We start from the raw sequence: 23,298 nt of genomic DNA on the forward strand, positions 1-23,298 counted from the left end.
GTCAAAAATAAAGGTTTACAACCGCTTTAAGATGGCCATCTGTGTCCTTCTCAACATCAATAAAATTACCTAGCAAATCGTCTTCATTAGTGTCAGTGTTTCCCTAAATAATAAACATGAGCGGTCATTGGCATTAATGCAGTTGTCCCTACTGTCAAACCTTCTTGTATATCCAAGAGGGCCATAGCGGGCAAGATGTCTCTCATCAGATGCTCCTGGCTTGGCTCAAAGCAGCAAAATTCCTGCTTTGCTGCTATACTGAATAATGTATACACTCCCAGATTTTCATTGCTTGTAGTAATGGATACATTGTTGTAAAGTAAATTTCATCATGTAGTAATGTTGCATATTAGTTAGTGAAAGGAAAACTGTTCTGGCTTTGCAAAGTCCGAGGAACATTTTTAGTTATAATGTAAGGATCGAATAAAGTTTTTCTTGCTTTGGAAGTCTGGATAATTTTTCAGGAACTTCTGCATCACCAAATTATTGAATTAACCATGCAAGAAGTATGTTAGTTTGCCCAATCAAGGTACAGCAACAGTTTTCTGACCATTCTTGCCGCAATAACACTTGAAGAAAATGGGGGGCAGAAAGAAATTGCTGGTCGAAAGCTCACCCATTGCATGGCTTAAAGTGTTTGTTACCCCAATGCTTCCTGATATGTGCCTGCTGTACCATGTACTTGTATGAAAAGGTATCCTGTTCTCTTTGTATTGCTTCCTTTGTGGGAAATCCCGGTGTTCCTGCCAGTCCCTCTAGCTTTCCTATTAAAAATTTACTACACTAAGCAAGAGAGCACGCCGTGGTCAGTTCTTTAGCTGTGCTGGGCACTCAGCCTGCTCTCTTGTAATGATCAGACTTGTCCTTACACATCCCCATCACAGTTTTTACTGGGAAGATCTGTGTTCTGCTACTTCTCCTCCCCAGCTCTTCTGCAGCTAAGGCCCCGTACACACGATAGAATCTATCCGCAGATAAATCCCAGCAAATGGGTTTCTGCGGATAGATCCTATGGTGTGTACACGCCAGCGGATCTGTTTCCGCGGAGAAATCTCCTCTGGGATGGATTCCAGCAGATCGAATATTTGTTGTGCTGCACAACATATCCATCTGCTGGAATCCATTCCAACGGATGGATCCGCTCGTCTGTACAGACTTACCGGATCCATTCGTCCAAAGGGATTCCCCGCACGCGTCGTAATGATTTGACGCATGCGTGGAATTCCTTATATGACAGCGTCGCGCCCGTCGCCGCGTCATAATCGCGGCGACGGCGCGACACGTCATCGGCAGAGGATTTCCGCGCGGATTTCAATGGGATGGTGTGTACACTCCATCCCATCGAAATCAGCGGATATCTTTGAGAGGATTTATCAGTGGAAACGGTCCGCTGGACCGTATCTGCGGATAAATCCTCTCGTGTGTATGGGGCCTTAGAACAGAGGGAATGTGATCACTTGTAAAAAAAAGTGGGAAAAAGGCATTTATAGTTTTTTTTATATCTATACACAAATGTTTTGCCTTTCATTTCAGTTTTAAACGTAATGGGTTGTTTACAAGGTGATCGTTTACAATCACTGTAAGCCCCTTGGGCTCATGAGGTGTAATAAGCAGGAGATTGAGGGGCAGATTCACAGAGAAATGCCCAGGCGCAGCGTATCAGAGATATGCTACGCCGCCGTATCTTACCTGGCTCTAAGTCGGATCCAGGAAGCTTTCACGCCGTAAGTTATGTAGTGTATCTCTCGGCGCGTAATTCAAATCGGCGGGTAGGGGGCGTGATTCATTTAAATGAAGCGCATCCCCGCGCCGATTGAACTGCGCATGCTCCGTATCAAAATTTCCCGCCGTGCTTTGCGCGAAATGACGTCGCAACGACGTCATTTTTTGAACTTCAACGTGACTTACGTCCATCCCTATTCACGGATGACTTACGCAAAAAAAAAATTCAAATTTCGACGCGGGAACGACGGCCATACTTTAACATGGCAAGTCTATCTATACGCCACAAAATAGCAGCTTTAACTATACGCCGGAAAAAGCAGACTAGAGACGACGTAAGAGACTGCGATGACCGCGCGTACGTTCGTGGATCGTCGGAAAAAGCTCATTTGCATACCCGACGCTGAAAATGATGCGAACTCCACCCTTAGTATTGCATCTAAGATCCGAAGGCGTACGAAGCCGTACGCCTGTCTGATCTTACCCAAATGCCGTCGTATCTTGGTTTGAGGATTCAAACTAAAGATACGACGCGGGAAATTTGAAAGTACACTGGCGTATCAGTAGATACGCCAGCGTACTTGCTCTGTGAATCTGCCCCTGAGTGTCTGGAAAGCTGTCAATACACTAGTAGAATTTGGGTTCCAAACCTTTTGTTTTAAGGACAATCGTTCAATTTTCTACTTTTGTGTTTGTGTTTGTGTAATGTGTTTTTTGTTAATGAAAATCAAAAGTCAAATGTTAGATGCAAGTACTTTCAAACAACATTTTCAGGTCATGGAATTTCTTGGGAATATTGTATGGCCAGCTTTAGACTGATTGACTGAGGCACTGAGGCTCAGCGCACAGCCAACACTATAAGATATTTTTTTCTCATTGTTAAAGAAGAACACCAGTCTCCTGTGTAAAAATTTAAAGTCAGCATCTCCAATCCAGCGGTGTGCTCTCCTCAGCCATTTTCATCTTCTGTTGTCTCTCCCGGCACCGTTATGTTAAATGTGGGCACCCAGCTGTGACAGCTTGGAGCTTCACAGCCGGGTGCCCACTGTGCATGCGCGAGTGGCACTGCGCATTGTGACTGGTCCCATAGTCTTCGCAATAGACTGCGGGGAGGGAGGGGGAGGAGAACTTCTGCATCCAATCGCCTAGGCCAAACTATGGCCCTCCAGCTGTTGCAGAACTACACATCGCATATGGCATTGTAAAACTCGGACATTCACAGACATGAATAGGCATGTTAGGAATTGTAGTTCCTGAACAACCGGAGGGCCATAGTTTGGAGACCCCTGGCCTAGGCGATCAGAGCGAAAGCAGGAGAAGGTACCTGCTCTCCAAAGGTGCTATTTCTTTACCCAGGGTGGGGGAGGAGGCTTTAAAGTGGAACTTCCCCTTTTGGGTGAAGCTCCACTTTAATCACTTGCCGACCAGCGCACGACTATATACGTTGGCACAATGGCTCGGCGGGGCATATGGGCATACAGGTACCCTTTAAGAAGCGGCATTGTGAGCGCGCCCGCCGTGAGCTCTGTGAGTCCGACCACGGGTCCTGCGGACTCGATGCCTGCGTGGATACCCGCGATCGTCTCATGGAGAGGAAGAACAGGGAAATGCTGATGTAAACAAGCATTTCCCCATTCTTCCTAGTGACAGGACACTGATCACCGCTCCCTGTAATCGGGAGCGGTGATCAGTGTCCTGTCACACACAGCACATCCCTCCTACAGTTAGAATCACTCCCTAGGACACACTTAACTACTTCAGCACCCCCTACTGGTTAACCCTATCATTGCCAGTGTCATTTTTACAGTATCAGTGCACTTTTATAGCACTGATCGCTGTATCAATGACAGTGATCCCAAATTGGCGTCAAAAGTGTCCGATGTGTCCGCCATAATGTCGCAGTAACGATAAAAATCACTGATCGCCGCCATTACTAGTAAAAAAAAAAAAATCTATAAAAATGCCATAAAACTATCCCCTATTTTGTAGACGCTATAACTTTTGCGCAAACCAATCAATAAACGCTTATTGCGATTTTTTTTAACAAAAATATGTAGAAGAATACATATCGGCCTAAACTGAGGAAAAAAAATGTTTTTATATATTTTTTGGGGATATTTATTATAGCAAAAAGAAAAAAATATTGCTTTTTTTTTTTTAATTATGGCTCTATTTTTGTTTATAGCGCAAAAAAATAAAACTGCAGAGGTGATCAAATACCACCAAAATAAAGCTCTATGGGCCAGATTCTCGTAGATTCTAACTTATCCCGTTTACGTTACACCGCCGCAAGTTTTTAGCGTAAGTGCCTGATTCACAAAGCACTTACCTGTAAACTTGCGGCGGTGTATCGTAAAGACGTCCAGCGCAAGCCCGCCTAATTCAAATGGGGCGTGTACCATTTAAATTAGGCGCGCTCCCGCGCCGAACGTTCTGCGCATGCTCCATTCGCAATTTTCCCGACGTGCTTTGCGAAAAATTACGGCGCCCCGACGTGTTTGTGAATGGCGACGTGCGTAACGTACTTACGCTGTACTTACGCCGAAAAAAATTTTTTTTAAATTCGAAGCGGGAACGACGGCCATACTTTAACATGGCTGGTGTAAAGTTAAGCAATGAAAAACATTGCTTAACTTTGTGACGGGAAAAAACGACGTTACGCGCACGAGTAAGTTCGTGGATCGCCGTAAATGCTAATTTGCATACCCGACGCTGGAAACTGACGCGAACTCCACCCAGTGGTGGCCGAAGTATTGCAGCCTAAGATCTGAAGGCGTACGAAGCCGTAAGCCTGTCTGATCTTAGCCAAAATTAAGATACGACGCGGCAAATTTGAAAATACGCCGGAGTTTAGTAGATACTCCGGCGTATTTGTTCTGTGAATCTGGCCCTATTTGTGGGAAAAAACAGACATCAATTTTGTTTGAGAGCCACGTCGCACGACCGCGCAATTGTCAGTTAAAGAGACGCAGTGCCGAATCGCAAAATTTGGCCTGGTCTTTGGCCAGCCAAATGGTCCAGGGCTTAAGTGGTTAATATTGCTGTGCTAGATATCTAGAAAAACATTGCGCAATGTGTTTTTTTTTTAAATCAGATAATTTTTTTTATTGAAAAACAAACATAGAAAAACATACACAGACATTTTTTTTCTCTTTTTTAAAATGCACTACAAAATACAATACAAAACAGAGATCACATATTGTCAGTGCGTTTAAAGTGGAGGTTCACCCAAAAACTCAATTTTTAACATTAGATTGAGGCTCATTTTGTCAAGGGGAATCGGGTGTTTTTTTTTAAATCGAAGCAGTACTTACCGTTTTAGAGAGCGATCTTCTCCGCCGCTTCCGGGTATGGGCTGCGGGACTGGGCGTTCCTATTTGATTGACAGGCTTCCGACAGTCACATACATCGCGTCACGATTTTCCGAAAGTAGCCGAATGTCGGTGCGCAGGCGCCGTATAGAGCTGCACCGACGTTCGGCTTCTTTCGGCTACTCGTGATGCGATGTATGCGACCGTTGGAAGTCTGTCAATCAAATAGGAACGCCCAGTCCCGAAGACCATACCCGGAAGCGGCGGAGAACATCTATCTCTAAAACAGTAAGTATTGCTTCGATTTAAAAAAAAACACCAGATTCCCCTTCACAAAATGAGCCTCAATCTAATGTTAAAAATTGTTTTTCGGGTGAACTCCCGCTTTAATATTTGCACTATTGCACAATGTGTTCACTATTTGTCATTCATCTTTCAGAAAACAAATGCAAGGTATTTTAGATCTATATACTTCTATGTGTAATGTTGTTGTACCAGACAGAACATTCTGTATATTAGCCCATAAGCATTAACCTTACTCCCTATACCTCCCAATTTTGCTACCTAACTCTGACCCTCAGTCACTATCTGACCCTGCTTAATGCATGCTGGTGTGTAGTGTGACAACAATCCAATGTCTACAATTATGGCACACTAATAGCACACTTAGTGAAAAGTTAGAAGCATTACTGATAGCTAGTATTGAACACTAGCAATAAGCAAATACACTGTTTATGTCCATGATAAATGATGATGATGTGATGGTACTGAATGGCCCAGGATCCCCCAGTGTATTTTGACTGTGACTAATGGCACTGTGCAGCAATGAGAGGAAGTGTCCAGCACCAGGGCATTCAGAAGAAGTCAATAATTGTGTTCCTGCAATTCTTTTAGAAGGCATTTCTTTGGATCATCTGCCTATTATATTCATATCAGGAGACAATTCCACCAGGGCCTCTCTGTAGTTACTTTCTGGCACTATTGCTTTTATTTCTATCCAGATAAAAAAAAGGAATTTAAGTGTGGACCAGCAGAGAAGAAGTCCTAATCTGATTATATAAAGGACCCATCAGTCTATACGTATACCCCCCGTATTATTATTATAAATTTTATTATACAGGTTTTATATAGCACCAAGAGTTAACGCATCGCTTTACTATATAAAAGGGAGACAGTACAGTTACAATACAATAAAATAAAATACAAGAAGGTGAAAAGGCCCTGCTCATAAAAGCTTACAATCTAATAGGATGGGGCAAGGTTATAACTGTGGGGGGATGAGCTGATAGAAGTGATAAAGATTAGTTGGAGGCGTGATAGGCTTCCCTGAAGAAATGAGTTTTCAGGGGTCGACAGATTGAGGTAAAGCATTCCAGAGGATGGGAAAGGCTCTGGAGAAATCCTGGAGATGAGCATGTGAGGAGGAAACAAGGGAGCTTGAGGGGAGCGGAGAGGACAGTTTAGGTGGTATTTGGAGACAAGATTGGTGATGTAGCTCGGAACAGAGTTGTGAATGGCTTTGTATGTTGTAGTTAGTATTTTGAATTTAATTCACTGGGCGATCGGAAGCCAGTGTAGGGATTGGCGGAGAGGGGTGTCAGAAATGAGCGGTAAGTTTTGGGGCTGAAAGGTCAGGTCAGAGTCTAGGATTACACCTAGTACCCTGATGTGAGGGGAGGGGTTGATGGTTGTATTATTGACTTTGATGGAAAAGTCATTCAACGGGGCACAGGCAGGGGGGAATATCAGCTCGGTTTTAGAGAGATTTAGTTTAAGGAAGTGGTGTGATATCCATGCTGCTATGTCAGTTAGTAAGTTAGTAATGAAACTGAACGAGTGAGGTGAGGAGTAGACAGATTGATTTGGGTATCATCAGCGTAGAGATGGTATTGGAAGCCGTGGGAGGTTATCAAGTGACCAAGAGAGGAGGTGTAGATAGAGAAGAGAAGGGGTCCAAGAACAGAGCCTTGGGGGACCCTTAGGCCTCGTACACACGACCGTTTTCCTCGACAGAATCCATCAAGAAACTTGGTGGCAGAGCTTTTTTGCAGAGGAAATCGGTCGTGTGTATGTTTTTCATCGAGGAAACTCGACGAGAAAAAAAGAGAACAAGTTCTCTTTTTCCTCGATGGGAGTCTCAATTTCCTCGTCGTGTTCCTCGTCGGGCTGGTTTTCGACGAGAAACACGTTCGTGTGTATGCTAAGAAACCCGCGCATGCTCAGAATAAAGTATGAAACGGGAGCGTACCTTCGGGAAAAGTAGTATTTGTAATAGAGATAGCACATTTGTCACGCTGTAACAGACTGAAAAGTGCAAATTGTCTCTTACCAAACTTTTACTTAACACGCAGTAACATGAGATTAGCAAAAGCAGCCCAAAGGGTTGTGCCAGTGGAATCGAACTTCCCCTGCCGTTGTACGTGTTGTACGTCACCGCGTTTGAGAATGAGGAGATTTGGTCTTGACAGTGTGTACGCAAAGCAAGCTTGTCAAGTTTCTCCACAAGCCTGACAAGGAACTCGTCGGGGAAAACAATGTTTTTATTTACGACGAGTTCCTCGGTCGTGTGTGCGAGGCCCAACAGAAAGAGGAAGTGGAGAGGAGGAGTCAGGCCCCATACACACGACCGAGGAACTCGACGTGCCAAACACATCGAGTTCCTCGTCGAGTTCAGTGTGGAAGCCGACTTTTCCCATTGACTAACGAGGAAATAGAGAACATGTTCTCTTTTCGGCCCGACGAGTTCCTCGTCGGCTTCCTCGCTGAAAAGTGTACACACGACCGAGTTTCTTGCCAGAATCCAGCTCCGACCGAGTTTCTGGCTGAATTCTGCCGAGAAACTCGGTCGTGTGTACGGGGCCATAGAGTTATAGGTAACCCTGAAGGAGCGCTGTAATAGGTAGGAAGAGAACCAGGATAGAGCAGAATCTTGGAGGCCAAGGGAACAGAGTTTGGAGTAGTGGCTGTTGGTTTTAATATTTCTATATGAGTTTATTCCGTATAGTGTTATATGAGTTTACATAATATTAAACATGTAATATATCACAGCTATACTAGAAAGACTGATGCCATCGGAAAAACTGCCATGTGAGCTTTTGGATGGGAAACCTGGCCATGTGTATGCTCCATCACAGTTTTCCCGACGCGAAAACTCCTGAAAAAAAAAGAGAACTAGCTTTCTTTTTTCCCGTCGGGATTCCCGGTGGTCTTTTTCCCGTTGGGAAAACCGGTCGTGTGTATGCTTTTCTGAGGGGAAAAAAATGCACGTGCTCAGAATCAAGTATGAGACGGGAGTGCTCTTTCTGGTAAAACTAGCGTTCGTAATGGAGATATCACATTTGTCACGCTGCAAATTATTGCATCATTTAATGCAGCGCATGAAAAACGCAAATCGTCTCTCACCAAACTTTTAATAACACGAGGATCAGCAAAAGCAGCCTAAAGGGTGGTGCCGTTTAAATGGAACTTCCCCTTTATAGTCCCGTCATACGTGTTGTACGTCACCGCACTTTGGATGGGCGGTATTTGGCCTGAACGTGTGTATGCAAGGCAGGCTTGAGAGGAATCCCCACATGCATCAATGATCCTTGGCCACCCATGACCCTGTCCTTCCTTGGACCACTTTTTGTAGGTCCTGACCCCTGAGGACCAGGAACATCCCACAAGAGCTGCAGTTTTGGAGTTGCTCTGATCTAGTCATCAAGCCAATACAACTTGGCCCTTGTCAAAGTTGCCCAAAGCCCTATGCTGAGTACACACGATCAGTTAAACCGATAAGAATGGTCTGATGGACCGTTTTCATCGGTCAAAACCGACCGCGTGTGGGCGCCAACGGTTATTTAACCAATCCGTTAAAAAAAAGCCAACTTGTTTTAAATTTAACCGATGGATTCCTAAACGATCGCTAGTAGGCACAACCATCGGTTAAAAATCCACGCATGCTCAGAATCAAGTCGACGCATGCTTGGAAGCATTGAACTTCGTTTTTTTCAGCATGTCGTTGTGTTTTACATCACCACGTTCTGACACGATTGTTTTTTAACCAATGGTGTGTAGGCGCGACTGACCATCAGTCAGCTTCATCGGTTAACTGTTGAAAACGGTCCATCGGTCCGTTCTCATCAGATGGACTGATCGTGTGTACGCAGCATTACGCTTACCCCTTTTTCTGCTTTCAACACATGTTTACTTGCTGCTTAACCACTTCCAGACCTGCGCACGACGATGTACGTCCTATTTTTAAAGATGGATATCTCGGTAACGGCAGCAGCTGCTGTCACAACCGAGGTATCCATTTTTAGTGTGCGCGGTCTGGAATCCGATAATGGCGGTCTCCGCGGCGGATTCACCGCGAGATCGCCGTTATCGGTGGCGGGAGAGGGCCCCCCCCCCCTCCCGCCGCTCTCCCGCGCCCTCCGCCGCTTACCGGAGCCGTCGGTAGCGGCGGAGGCGATCGGATGCTGTCGGCTGGTGAGCAGGGACGAGACTGAAGGAAAAATCTCCTTCGCCCGTCCCCATAGCTCGGCTGGGCGAAAGTGACGTCAAAACGTCAGTCCCGCCCAGCCTCTTAAAGAGACAAATTTTTTTTTTGGTCATTTGAAAAAATGATTTTTTTTTTTTTTTTTTTTGCATTTAAGCCCAAATATGAGATCTGAGGTCTTTTTGACCCCAGATCTCATATTTAAGAGGACCTGTCATGCTTTTTTCTATTACAAGGGATGTTTACATTCCTTGTAATAGGAATAAAAATGATCAAATTATTATTATTATTTTTTTTCAGTGTAAAAAATAATAAAATAAATAAAAATAAATAATAAAACAAAAAAACATTTTTTTTAAAGCGCCCCGTCCTGACGAGCTCGCGCACAGAAGCAAACGCATACGCGAGTAGCGCCCGCATATGAAAACGGTGTTCAAATCACACAAGTGAGGTATCGCCGCGATCGTTAGAGCGAGAGCAATAATTATAGCCCTAGAGCTACTCTGTAGCTCAAAAAATGCAATCTCTAGAATTTTTTAAACATCGCCTATCGAGATTTTTAAGGGTAAAAGTTTGACGCCATGCCACGAGCGGGCGCAATTTTTAAGCGTGACATGTTGGGCATCATTTTACTCGGCGTAACATTATCTTTCAAAATATATAAAAAAATTGGGCCAAATTTATTGTTGTCTTATTTTTTAATTCAAAAAAGTGAATTTTTTCCAAAAAAAGTGCGCTTGTAAGACCGCTGCGCAAATACGGTGTGACAAAAAGTATTGGAATGACCACTATTTTATTCTCTAGGGTGTTAGAAAAAAAAATATATAATGTTTGGGGGTTTTAAGTAATTTTCTAGCAGAAAAAACTGTTTTAGTCTTGCAAACACCGAATCTGAAAAACACCTAAGGTCTGGAAGTGGTTAATATATCCGACCCACTTTCAGACGCCATTGTCCCAAGATAATCAGTGTTATTCACTTTACCTGTCAGTGGCCATAATGTTATGGCTGATCGGTGTATAGCTGCCTGCTAGGCATTGAGCTAAGATATACTTCAGCCTGGAATACATATTATTAGGATATGCATCTGCCTGTCAGGAATCATGTTGGGAAATACTGTACATCTGCCTAGAAGCAGTCACAATTGGCTATTTGGTTTTATTGCATTGGCACGTTTTAAATGCTTGCGTTGGTTTTCAGACCTGTACTGGAAAATGACAGCTGTATGCCAGCGCCATCTTCTACATGTTTTATTTTATTTTGGCACAGATACGTTTAATTATGTTAACTTAGTGGTAGGTTTTCTTTCTTTCTTTTATGAAATATAAAAGCTTATTACGTGTAAATAATGGTAATGCTGACACATCTTAGGGCACCAATGAAGCGCTTATGCTATTGGAGTGTTTCTAACTATGTAAATTACTCCTCTTATTACTCTGTATTACGGCAAAACAACCCAGGGGCTGTAATGGTAACACCACCACCTAGTTAGTAATAGTGCAAAAAACTGTTAGCTGGATTCAGGTAGCCGGGCGCATCTTTCCGGCGGCGTATCGTATCCTATTTACGCTACGCCGCCGTAAGTAAGTGAGGCAAGTACTGTATTCACAAAGCACTTGCCTCCTAACTTACGGTGGCGTAGCGTAAATGGGGCCGGCGTAAGTGCGCCTAATTCAAACGAGGATGGGGGGGCGTGTTTTATGTAAATGTTTGTTGACCCGACGTGATTGACGTTTTTTACGAACGGCGCATGCGCCGTCCGTGTACATATCCCAGTGTGCATTGCTCCAAAGTACGCCGCAAGGACGTATTGGTTTCGACGTGAACGTAAATGACGTCCAGCCCCATTCACGGTCAACTTACGCAAACAACGTAAATTTTTCAAATTTCGACGCGAGAATGACGGCAATACTTAACATTGACTAGGCCAGCTAGGGGGCAGCTTTATCTTTACGCGGCGTAACTCTTACGGAAACAGCGTAGCTTTACTGCGTCGGGCGCACGTACGTTCGTGAATCGGCGTATCTAGTCATTTACATATTCTACGCCGAACTCAACGGAAGCGCCACCTAGCAGCCATTGGAAAAACTGCACCCTAAGATACGACGGCGTAGGAGACTTGCGCTGCTCATATCTTAGCATAATTTAAGCGTATCTGGTTTCCAGAATACGCTTAAATTTAGGACGGTGCAGATTCCGAGTTACGTCGGCGTATCTACTGATACGCCGGCGTAACTCTCTATGAATCCAGCTATGTGTTTTCTCTGTATTGCACAGCATATGGGAGAAATTCAGCTTTACTACTTAGCAGTTTCAAAATAATTGTTTTTTTTATGACTTTAATGTCTTTTTAAATGGCCGCCTCTGAAAGTTGTATATTGGAGCAATAAGTGCAGCATTATAAAACATTGCGATCTTTTCCATAATACAAGTACTGGGAATCGAAGCAAGTCGCTAACCTACAGGCTGGAATCCTTCGATCTTGCCAACAGCTATTTATGCACTTGACTTGCAAGAATATGTCTAATTCTGTTTAAAACCCGTTAATGACCTCTCCGGTCACAACACGCATCGGTAATGAATGCAATGGATTACCTAAACGCAATAAAGAAGTGTGTTCTATTATTTGGGCCTGACAAAGTGCCTTGACTGTGATTGTAAACCTGGTCTAGTCACTTTATCTTGCTTTGCCTCCGAGGTTAAAAAAAAAAAAGTCTGGAGTCTACAGGGCAAGCTGATTATCTTCTGAAAATTCCATGAAGAGATCTAAGCCCTCTCTAAGGCCCCGGAATAAAATTTAATTGCCTGTCCACTTGGTTTGCTGGATGTGAATGCTGGGATGATAAGCCATTATTCAGCATTATATGACATTTATGAATTTGTAGCCCTCTATTTCTCATCCCCTCTCTTTGCTTTGGAGAAGACGTCTACATTTTCATTGTCTTGTGAAAAAAAAAAAGTGATTTATCTCCTTTTTTTGAATGCCGAGAAGATTGGTGAAGATGTGCCATAAGAGGACCATAAATTCAAAGAAAAATTCAACTGAATTCATTTTTTTGAATTCTTTATTTTGATCAGATGCATGGCAACATAAAGTACAAGTCGCCTACAGAAATGTCATTAGTGCATATGAAAAATGATGCAGGGATCCTGTGGGCATGTTCAATATGATTTCTAGTTAAATTGGAACTTTAGTCAGAAAATGAAGTCCTGCTAGATCACTTCAGGCTGGCCCCTTTAGCAGATATAGCTATGTAAAACATTTAAAATAAGGGGCTACGCTGCTTAAAATGAAGTAACACACTGTCTTACCCTGCCCTCTGCAGGGCCGATCCTAGGGTCACAGGCGCCTGGGTGCAGAAATATTTCTGGCACCCCCACATAGGCGTGGTCGTTTTACTAACTCCTCCCCTTTACAAATGTTTCTATGGCAATGACTCAACCACAGAAATGCTCCTCCACAAAGTCTTCGTTACCCTGGGATGCTTACATGATCTCTTAACAATAAACAAAATACAGGAAGAGAAGCAGAATACTTTATTGGGACCTGGAGGGGGGCCTCTCTGATGGACACAAAAAGGGCTTTTGTTAGAGAGTCTGTTAGAAAGAGCCCCCAGACATACTACAGACATGATACAGAAGATGGTCAGAGACTGCAGACATGATACAGGAGATGGTCAGAGACTGCATACGTAGTACAGGAGATGGTCAGAGACTGCAGACGTGGTACAGGAGACTGTCAGAGACTGCAGACATAATAAAGGAGATGGTCAGAGACTGCAGACATAGTAAAGGAGATGGTCAGAGACTGCAGACATAGCACAGGAGATGGTCAGAGACTGCAGACATAGTAAAGGAGATGGTCAGAGACTGCAGACATAGCACAGGAGATGGTCAGAGACTGCAGACATAGTACAGGAGATGGTCAGAGACACATCAGTTCTGGACGGACACACACCTATGCTCAGAACACTAATTCTGGACAGACACAAACAAGGAGAGAAGGAGGGAGGAGAGAACTCTGCCAGTTCGGCGCCCTCACCTCTGCAGGCGCCTGGGTGCAAAGCACCCTGTGCACCCTGCCTAGGATCGGCCCTGCTGCTCTGTACATGCTTGGTTGCTCTCTAATTTTAGGCACTGTGTCGAATTTGTAGAGACTGATCTGCTGACAGGCTAAAGATTTACTGCAGCTTAGGGGCTCTGGGCTTTAAAAAAATGGCAGCCTCCAGCTAAAAGAAACAGGGGCAATGCTGGAGGCAATTAAAGCACATGCTTATTTTGGTAGCATTCCACATTAATAATGTGGAATGTACACTATGGGCCATATCCACAAAAGAGATACTCCGGCGTAAGCCGTCGTATCTCTGGTTCTAACTTTGGAACTGATCCTCAGAAGCAGTTTTCCTAAGTTAGGCAGAAGATCCGACATCTGTAAGGGACTTACACTGCCGGATCTTAGGATGCAGTACCGCATCCGCCACTGGGGGCATTTCGAGTCGAAATGCCTCTGTTAGTATGCAAATTAGCACTTAGGGCGATCCTCAAAGCTTTTGTACCTAGTTTTTACGCCGTAAGTGTTAGTTTGCCTGGTGTAAAACTAGGGCTGCTTTTACAAAGTGTAAAGTTAGTCACACCTTGTAAAGGCCCATTCAAGCGACGGCATTTGGTATGCATTCCCGAGGGAGAACTCCATGCCAATTTTCAATGAAAAAAACGGCATGGGTTCCCCCTCAGGAGCATACCAGGCCCTTAGGTCTGTTATGGGTTGTAAGGAGACCCCCCTCCGCCGCAAAATTGACGTAGGGGGTCCCCCTACAATCCATACCAGACCCGTATCCAAAGCACGCTACCCGGCCGGCCAGGAATGGGAGTGGGGACGAGCGAGCGTCCCCCCCCCTCCTGAGCCGTGCCAGGCCGCATGCCCTCAACATGGGGGGGTTGGGTGCTCTGGGGCAGGGGGGCGCACTGCGGGCCCCCCCACCCCAGAGCACCCTGTCCCCATGTTGATGAGGACAGGACCTCTTCCCGACAACCCTTGCCATTGGTTGTCGGGGTCTGCGGGCGGAGGCTTATCGGAATCTGGGAGTCCCCTTTAATAAGGGGGCCCCCAGATACCGGCCCCCCACCCTAAGTGAATGGATATGGGGTACATCGTACCCCTATCCATTCACCTGTAGGCAAAAAGTAAAATGTAGTAAACACACAACACAAGGCTTTTTAAAATATTTTATTATTCTGCTCCGGATGCCCCCCCTGTCTTCGTTATTAGCTCTATTTCCAGGGGGGGCTTCTTCTTCCGCTCTCCGGGGGTCTTCTCCGCTCTCCGGGGGGGCTTCTCCGGACTCCGGGGGGCTTCTTCCATCTTCTCCCCTCTTCCGCTCTTGACTCGGCGAACCCCGGTTCTTCTGCAGCTCTCCGGTGCCTTCTTCTTCAGCGCTGGCTGCCTGCTATGTTTGTGTGTTAGCTCGATTTCAAACAGGCAGCCAGCGCGGTCTTCTGTGATGTCAGGGTCTTCTGGTCTTCTGTTCTTCCGATGTTGACTCGTCGCCGGTTGTCGCTGTAATGATGGAAGCGCGCCTTGCATCACATTTATATAGGCATCACCGTCCCATCATGCTCCGGTAGGTACCCACGTGGTGGGTGCACGTGGGTAGGCACCCACCACGTGGGTACCTACCGGAGCATGATGGGACGGCGATGCCTATATAAATGTGATGCAAGGCGCGCTTCCATCATTACAGCGACAACCGGCGACGAGGCAACATAGGAAGAACAGAAGACCAGAAGACCCTGACATCACAGAAGACCGCGCCGGCTGCCTGTTTGAAATCGAGCTAACACACAAACATAGCAGGCAGCCAGCGCTGAAGAAGAAGGCACCGGAGAGCTGCAGAAGAACCGGGGTTCGCCGAGTCAAGAGCGGAAGAGGGGAGAAGATGGAAGAAGCCCCCCGGAGTCCGGAGAAGCCCCCCCCGGAGAGCGGAACACCCCCGGAGAGCGGAGAAGACCCCCGGAGAGTGGAAGAAGAAGCCCCCCCTGGTAATTGAGCTAATAACGAAGACAGGGGGGTGCGTCCGGAGCAGAATAATAAAATATTTTAAAAAGCCTTGTGTTGTGTGTTTATTAACTTTTACTTTTTGCCTACAGGTGAATGGATAGGGGTACGATGTACCCCATATCCATTCACTTAGGGTGGGGGGCCGGTATCTGGGGGCCCCCTTATTAAAGGGGACTCCCAGATTCCGATAAGCCTCCGCCCGCAGACCCCGACAACCAATGGCAAGGGTTGTCGGGAAGAGGTCCTGTCCTCATCAACATGGGGACAGGGTGCTCTGGGGTGGGGGGGCCCGCAGTGCGCCCCCCTGCCCCAGAGCACCCAACCCCCCCATGTTGAGGGCATGCGGCCTGGCACGGCTCAGGAGGGGGGGGGGGCGCTCGCTCGTCCCCACTCCCTTCCTGGCTGGCCGGGTAGCGTGCTTTGGATACGGGTCTGGTATGGATTGTAGGGGGACCCCCTACGTCAATTTTGCGGCGGAGGGGGGTCTCCTTACAACCCATACCAGACCTAAGGGCCTGGTATGCTCCTGAGGGGGAACCCATGCCGTTTTTTTCATTGAAAATTGGCATGGAGTTCTCCCTCAGGAATGCATGCCGAGCGACGCTGTCATTTTTTTTTAAAATTATTTGTTTTCCCCGGCGCGTCTTTTTTTCACCCGTCGTAACTTTAGTGTCCCGTCGCAATCCACAAAGCCGCCCGGCGTCAATTACGTTCGCGCGATGCACGTCGGGAAAATGACGTCACGCGCATGCGCAGTACGGCCGGCGCGGGAGCGCGCCTCATTTAAATTGTAAACGCCCCCCGGAGAGGAGGAACGCCTTACGACGGCGGCACTTAACTTACACTGCTTGAAATTTTTACGTAAGTGCTTTGAGGATCAGGCACTTAGGTAAAAACTTTAAGTCAGTGTAACTTAACTGCTGAAAGTTAAGTTACGCCGCCTGGCTGAGGATTTGGCCCTATATTACCAAAAGAATTGGGATGCCTGCCTTTGCACACACATGAACTTTAATGGCATCCAAGTCTTAGTCCGTAGAGTTCAATATTGAGTTGGCCCACCCTTTGCAGCTATAACAGCTTCTACTCTTCTGGGAAGGGTGTCCACAAGGTTTAGGAGTGTGCCAACTCAATATTGAGGCCTAAGGACTAAGGCTAGGTTCACGCTATTTTGAATTGGATGCAGGTTTCTCTGCATTCAATTTGCATGACAGGAGATTGTCCGGCTCTCTATGGAGCCGGTTCACACATCTCCGGAGCAGCTCTGGTACGAGTTGCACAGGAGTTCTGTGCATCTTCTGGCCCATTTCATTTCCGAATTCAGCCCAAAATTCTGTCTGAAATCGGACCTGAAACAGGGAACAGGGACGCACCAGACTGCTGTGAGCCTCTCCGTGCTACGGTTTGACCGTTAAAGTTCATGTGCGTGTAAAGGCAGGTGTCACAACATTTTTGGTAATATAGTGTATGTTTCATGCTAAAGAACATCAAGTTGTTATGGGTAAATTATCACTTTAAGTCACAAAACACCAGGTGTAGGGGCCCAATTTAGCACGCCATCTATAGACATAGAGAAGTTGGCATCTGAATTTTTTATTATATTAATGATAACCTCTATATATATATGGTTACAATACAAAATACAATCTGGGGGCCAACTGTATTGCAATCAACACAATATAAAAATATAATGGAGGAAAATGAGAGAAAATATAATAGGGGATTGGAAAAGGACCAGGTGGAGAGCAGAAAAAAAGGGGGGGGATAATCACCAGTGCATTCAGGAAGGGCTCCCTATCCAGGTCCGGGGAGATGGGTAGGGGGTCAGGCCTCAAGGCAGTAAAATGTCACCTGGCTTTTCGGCAAGGTGAATACTCAAGTGGCCGGATTCAAAAAGCCTGGCGTAAATTTGTGCGGGCGTAGCGTATCTCAGATACGCTACGCCGCCGTAACTTAGTGGGGCAGGTTCTGTATTCAGGAAGAACCTGCGCCCTAAGTTAAGGCGGCGTAGCGTATGTGGTCCGGCGTAAGCCCGCGGAATTCAAATTATCCATGCAGTGCGCGTGTTGTATGGTAATGGTGGCTGACCCCATGTAAATGATGTTTTTGACTAATGGCGCATGCGCCGTCCGTGAACGTATCCCAGTGCGCATGCTCCAAATTACGCCGCAAATAGTCAATGCTTTCGATGTGAACGTAACTTACGTACAGCCCTATTCGCGAACGACTTACGCAAACAACGTAATCGACGGAATTCGACGCTGGTCCGACGTCCATACTTAACATAGGATACGCCTCATATAGCAGGGGTAACTTTACGCCGGAAAAAGCCTTACATAAACGACGTAAAAAAATGCGCCGGGCGGACGTACGTTTCTGAATCTGCATATCTACCTAATTTGCATATTCTACGCGTAAATCTCCGGAAGTGCCATCTAGCGGCCAGCGTAAATATGCAACTAAGATACGACGGTGTAAGAGACTTACGTCAGTCGTATCTTAGCCAAATTTCGGCGTATCTTGCTTTCTGAATACAGAAAGAAGATACGCCGGCGCAGCTTAGAATTTACGCAGCGTATCCAGGGCTCAAGTCCTGCACTTTTTTCACAGCAGGAACGCAGTTCCCTTTGCAGGACTAGAGCAGCTGAGAGCAGCCGAGCCGCCTGAGCCAATCCTTCACTAAGCAGTGATGCCCAGTTCGAGTCACTGCTTAAAGTTCTTTCTAAATCCCGCGATAACTCGTGGCAGACCTCCGCAATGTCTCCTGGGAACAATGACAAAAGCTCCCAGGAGACATTGCGGCATCGAGGAAGTGACGGAATTATCCGCACACTACCCGATGAATCCATGTACAGGAAGCGGCCAGTAACATAAAGGATTACTAAGGTACAGTGGATCGAAAAAAAAACATGCGGTTTAGTAATTATGCATATGAGCGTATAATTTTTTTTTTTTTGGTGGGGGAGTGGATCTTGGGTGGGAGTTCCCACACTTTTTTTCCCAGGACTTGACCACTGGGCGTATCAATAGATACACCAACGTAAATTCTTTCTGAATCTGGGCCAAGGACTTCAAGATGGGGGAACCGGGTATCCTGAGGTCATTCTTGTTTGATTAGAGGGAAGGTTTGAGAATTCAAGACTTAGGAGCTAGGTGTTTTGGTACTTCTTCTCAGTTATAAAGGGCCGTAAGCTCCTCTATTTTGCAGATTTCAGAGATTCTGAAAAACCACATGTGAGTCTTAGGGGGAGATGTTGATTTCCATAGTGCTGTGACACATATTAAATGTATTTTAGAACGATCTTGTACAGCAAGTATCCTTCATGTCAGCTACTTGGGGACCAGAACTCCAAATGTAATCTGCTTATCAGTGTCTAAGTAGGTGTACAGGGACTTGCAGCTCTCATTTCATATAAAATCTGGTAGACAGGGTAGGTAAACACCAGCGTTGAATTCCATTATTGTTCAGGGGATAATAAAATCTGTCTTTCATATGGCCTTGAAGTGAACTTTGGATTATAACTTATTTTTTTTCTGTCCTTTCTGGCAGGTTTTCACGAGATACGGAAAGTGCTACACTTTTAACTCGGGCCAGAATGGCCGCACTCCTTTAGTTACTAGTAAAGGCGGCACAGGAAATGGATTGGAGCTGATGCTGGATATACAGCAAGATGAATACTTACCAGTTTGGGGAGAGACTGGTAGGTAGATCCACGTTCTTTCTTTTACCTGGTATTTGTGTATGGACAGTTGTGACACTGTTTGGTCTCCATATTGCAGATGAGACATCTTTTGAAGCTGGAATCAAAGTCCAGATTCATAGTCAGGATGAGCCTCCCTTCATAGACCAGCTTGGATTTGGTGTGGCTCCGGGATTCCAGACGTTTGTGTCTTGCCAGGAACAACGAGTATGTATACCCTACAGTTTCTTATAGGTAGTTAAAGCATATTTCCACTTTTGAAACAAAATTTGAGAAAGCTCTATTATATGTTAGTTATGTATGCCCATTGACATACATGGCTAAACATGTTTTTCTGAAATATTTCTTACCTTTTAGGTGTGTCTCAGGAGAAAGTGTCATGGCTGACTGAGAGTTTAGTGCGCTTGTCCTAAGTCTGTCCTCATTAACATACAATACAACAAGCCCAACCTTTAACCCTTTGTTAGGACAAACAGTATTAAAATCTAGTTACAAGTCTATTTGTGGGAACATTTTTATTTGGGTACAGCATCGCACGACCGCACAATTGTCAGTAAAAATATCGCAGTGTCGTATTGCAAAAAATGGCCTGGTCATGAAGGGTGGTAAATCTTTAAACACATTATACATTATATGAACAGAAATGAGTTAAAGGGGTTGTAAAGGTTCATCTTTTATTTTCTAAATTGGTTCCTTTAAGCTAGTGCATTGTTGGTTCACTAACCTTTTCCTTCGATTTCCCTTCTAAATGTTTTTTTTCTTTCTTTTAATTTCTCACTTCCTGTTTCTCCTCGGTAACCTTTCCACCATCATCCGAGCGGTGGAAAGTCATTTAGAACAGCTTACTGAACACCTTACTGAGGAGGAACAAGAAATTAGAAATTCAGACAAAGAAAACAAAGAAAAAAAACATTTAGGGCCAGATTCTCGTACATCCGCGCAATTTTGTGCGGGCGTAACGTATCTGATTTACGTTACGCCTCCGCAACTTAGACGGGCAAGTGCTGTATTCTCAAAGCACTTGCTCCGTAAGTTGCGGCGGCGTATCGTAAATCGGCCGGCGTAAGCCAGCCTAATTCAAATTTGGATCAGGGGGGCGTGTTTTATGTAAATCTACTGTGACCCGACATGATTAACGTTTTTCCCGAATGGCGCATGCGCCGTCCGTGGAATTTCCCAGTGTGCATTGCTCCATAGTACGCCGCAAGGACGTCATTAGTTTTGACGTGAATGTAAATGACGTCCAGCCCCATTCACGGACGACTTACGCAAACAACGTAACTTTTTCAAATTTCGACGTGGGGACGACGGCCATACTTAGCATTGGTACACGGCACTTATGCCTCATATAGCAGGGGCAACTATACGCCGGGAAAAACCTAACGTAAACGTCGTAACTTTACTGCGTCGGTCGGGCGTACGTTCGTGAATTCGCGTATCTAGCTGATTTACATATTTTGACGCGTAAATCAGCTTACACGCTCCTAGCGGTCAGCGGAAAAATGCAGTTACGATCCGACGGCGTAAGAGACTTACGCCTGTCGGATCTAATGGATATCTATGCGTAACTGATTCTAAGAATCAGGCGCATAGATACAACGGGTCGGATTAGGACTTACGACGGCGTACATGGCGCTGCGCTGTCGTAAGTCCTTTCAGAATCTGGCCCTTAGAAGGGAAATCCAGGGAAAGGGTAAGTGGACCAACAATGCACTAACTTAAAGTAACCTATTTACAAAATAAAAAACAAACCTTTACAACCCCTTTACGCTTTAAAACTGAAGTCCAGGCACAAAAACTTTTATTTAAATATTTTCTGCGATAGACACAATAGATCCACTTTGTGCACCAAATGCCAGCCCACTGCAGGCCCAGTTCTTACCTTGTAAAAGTAGCAGTGACATCATCACTGTGTTGTACATGGACTGTACAGAGAGCAGAGCTGTGGGAGGGACCCAGCAGGCACCACCCACTTCACACAAAACTACAAGAGGGGGCGGAGATAAGACCAAGCCTCCCTGCAGATGGAGAGACAGCAGAAGTGACTGGTCTTTTTTTTTTACGTGACTTTTCTGTACAGAGGCAAAGTTTCTCTTTGGATTAATACACAGATCTGGAAGAAAATACACAAAGCACACAAAGATTCCAGTAAAAATACACGTCTCTTAGGCCTCGTACAGACGAGGGGACGGTCCGCTGAAAACGGTCCGCCGGACCGTTTTCAGCAGACATGTCCCCTCGGAGATTTCTGTCTGATGGTTGTACACACAATCCAATCTGCGCGGACAGACAGCGCGGTGAAACATTTGTCCGCTGCAAAACGGTTGGCTGGACAAATGTCCGCTGGAAACCTGTCCGGTCGGCCGTACACACGACCGAACATGTCTGCTGAAACTGGTCAGCGGACCAGTTTCAGCAGACATGTTCGGTCGTCTGTACGAGGCCTTAGACAATATTTGCTTATCCTGGAGTTCAGCTTTAACGTAAATTATTAATACTATTTACTAAGGGGATTATGTATCGGCCCTGCCTTACAATCTCAAATGTCTTTAAATTGCGGAGTCTGACTTTTAGCAGCATAGTAGATTCTCGTATTGGTGCTCTGTTTATAGACCATTATTATTTTTTTAAATAGCAGGCTTACAATGTGATATAATACAGCGTACATTGTCAGACACTTGAGACTCAGAAAAGGTCAGAGCCATGGAGAGCTATGACATTAGAGGAGGGATCATTGAGAGAAATAGAAATAGGACCTAAGGGCAAAAAAAAAAACGCAAAATTCTGTCTGCAATGTCACACGTCACATATACATGCATGTAGCTGCAGCTATGTACGTGTCAGCTATAATTAATGAAAATTAGTCTCCGTTCTGACATATTCTGCTGAAATCAGCAGTAAATAATATCAGAATCCCTATAGAAGATGGTCTGTCGCCTCTATTTCTCTGGTATAGTTATAGCTCTTTACAACATTTTTTAAATCCCAAAGTAAGAAATAGCCAGAAAATGTAAATTAAAGTTAGTTATTTATCAAATATGTTCATTTAGTATTTGCCGACATATAAGACGACTGGGCGTATAAGACGACCCCCTAATTTTCCAGCTAAAATGCTGGTTTTGGGATATACTCACTGTATAAGACGACCCCTCACTGTGCAATTATAAATGCCTCACTGTGCCATTATACATGCCTCACTGTGCCATTATACATGTCTCACTGTGCCAGTATGCCTGCCTCACTGTGCCATTATGCCTGCCTCACTGTGCCATTATGCCTGCCTCACTGTGCCATTATGCCTGCCTCACTGTGCCAGTATGACTGCCTCACTGTGCCAGTATGACTGCCTCACTGTGCCAGTATGCCTGCCTCACTGTGCCAGTATGCCTGCCTCACTGTGCCAGTATGCCTGCCTCACTGTGCCAGTATGCCTGCCACACCGTGCCAGTATGCCTGCCTCGACGATCTTCCTACCTTCTCCTGTTTGCAGAGTTTCTCAGGCTGCGGGCGTCCATTATTCAAAAGCCGCGCCTCCTCCTCAGGCTGTTCCGCGATAGGCGGAACACTAAATTTCCCAGCAGAGCCTCTGTTCAGAGTTCCGCCTATCACGGATGTCCTGGCGTATAAGACGACCCCCGACTTTTGGGGCATGATTTTAGATGCAAAAAATCGTCTTATACGCCGGAAAATACGGTACATTTTGGATCTGAGATATTGCCCTGCTTACAGTACAGCTAATTCCTATTAGCAGCACATACAGTTGTGCTCAAAAGTTTGCATACCCTGGCAGAAATTTTGGCATTTATATTGAAATTATGACTGATCATGCCAAAAACTGTCTTTTATTTAAGGCTAGCAATCAAATGAAGCCATTTATTATCACATAGTTTTTTGGATCTTTTTTAAATCATAATGATAACAGAAATCAACAAATGGCCCTGATCAAAAGATTACATACCCTGGAATGTTTGGCCTTGGTACAGACACAGAAGGTGGCACACACAGATTAAAATAGCAATTAAAGCTTAATT

General features: G+C 45.3%; 1 protein-coding gene across 1 annotated transcript in view; it reads left to right on the forward strand.

Moving 5' to 3' along the window:
* ASIC1 (acid sensing ion channel subunit 1) overlaps positions 1 to 23,298 on the forward strand; it is a 356,087-nt gene that overhangs the window by 255,717 nt on the left and 77,072 nt on the right. Inside the window, exons 4-5 of the mRNA XM_040340273.1 lie at positions 19,117 to 19,267; positions 19,347 to 19,474. Of these exons, the coding sequence (XP_040196207.1) occupies positions 19,117 to 19,267; positions 19,347 to 19,474 (279 nt within the window). The remainder of the gene's footprint in view (positions 1 to 19,116; positions 19,268 to 19,346; positions 19,475 to 23,298) is intronic.

Source organism: Rana temporaria, chromosome 2, assembly GCF_905171775.1.
Source record: "Rana temporaria chromosome 2, aRanTem1.1, whole genome shotgun sequence".
NCBI classification, from domain to species: Eukaryota; Metazoa; Chordata; class Amphibia; order Anura; family Ranidae; genus Rana; species Rana temporaria.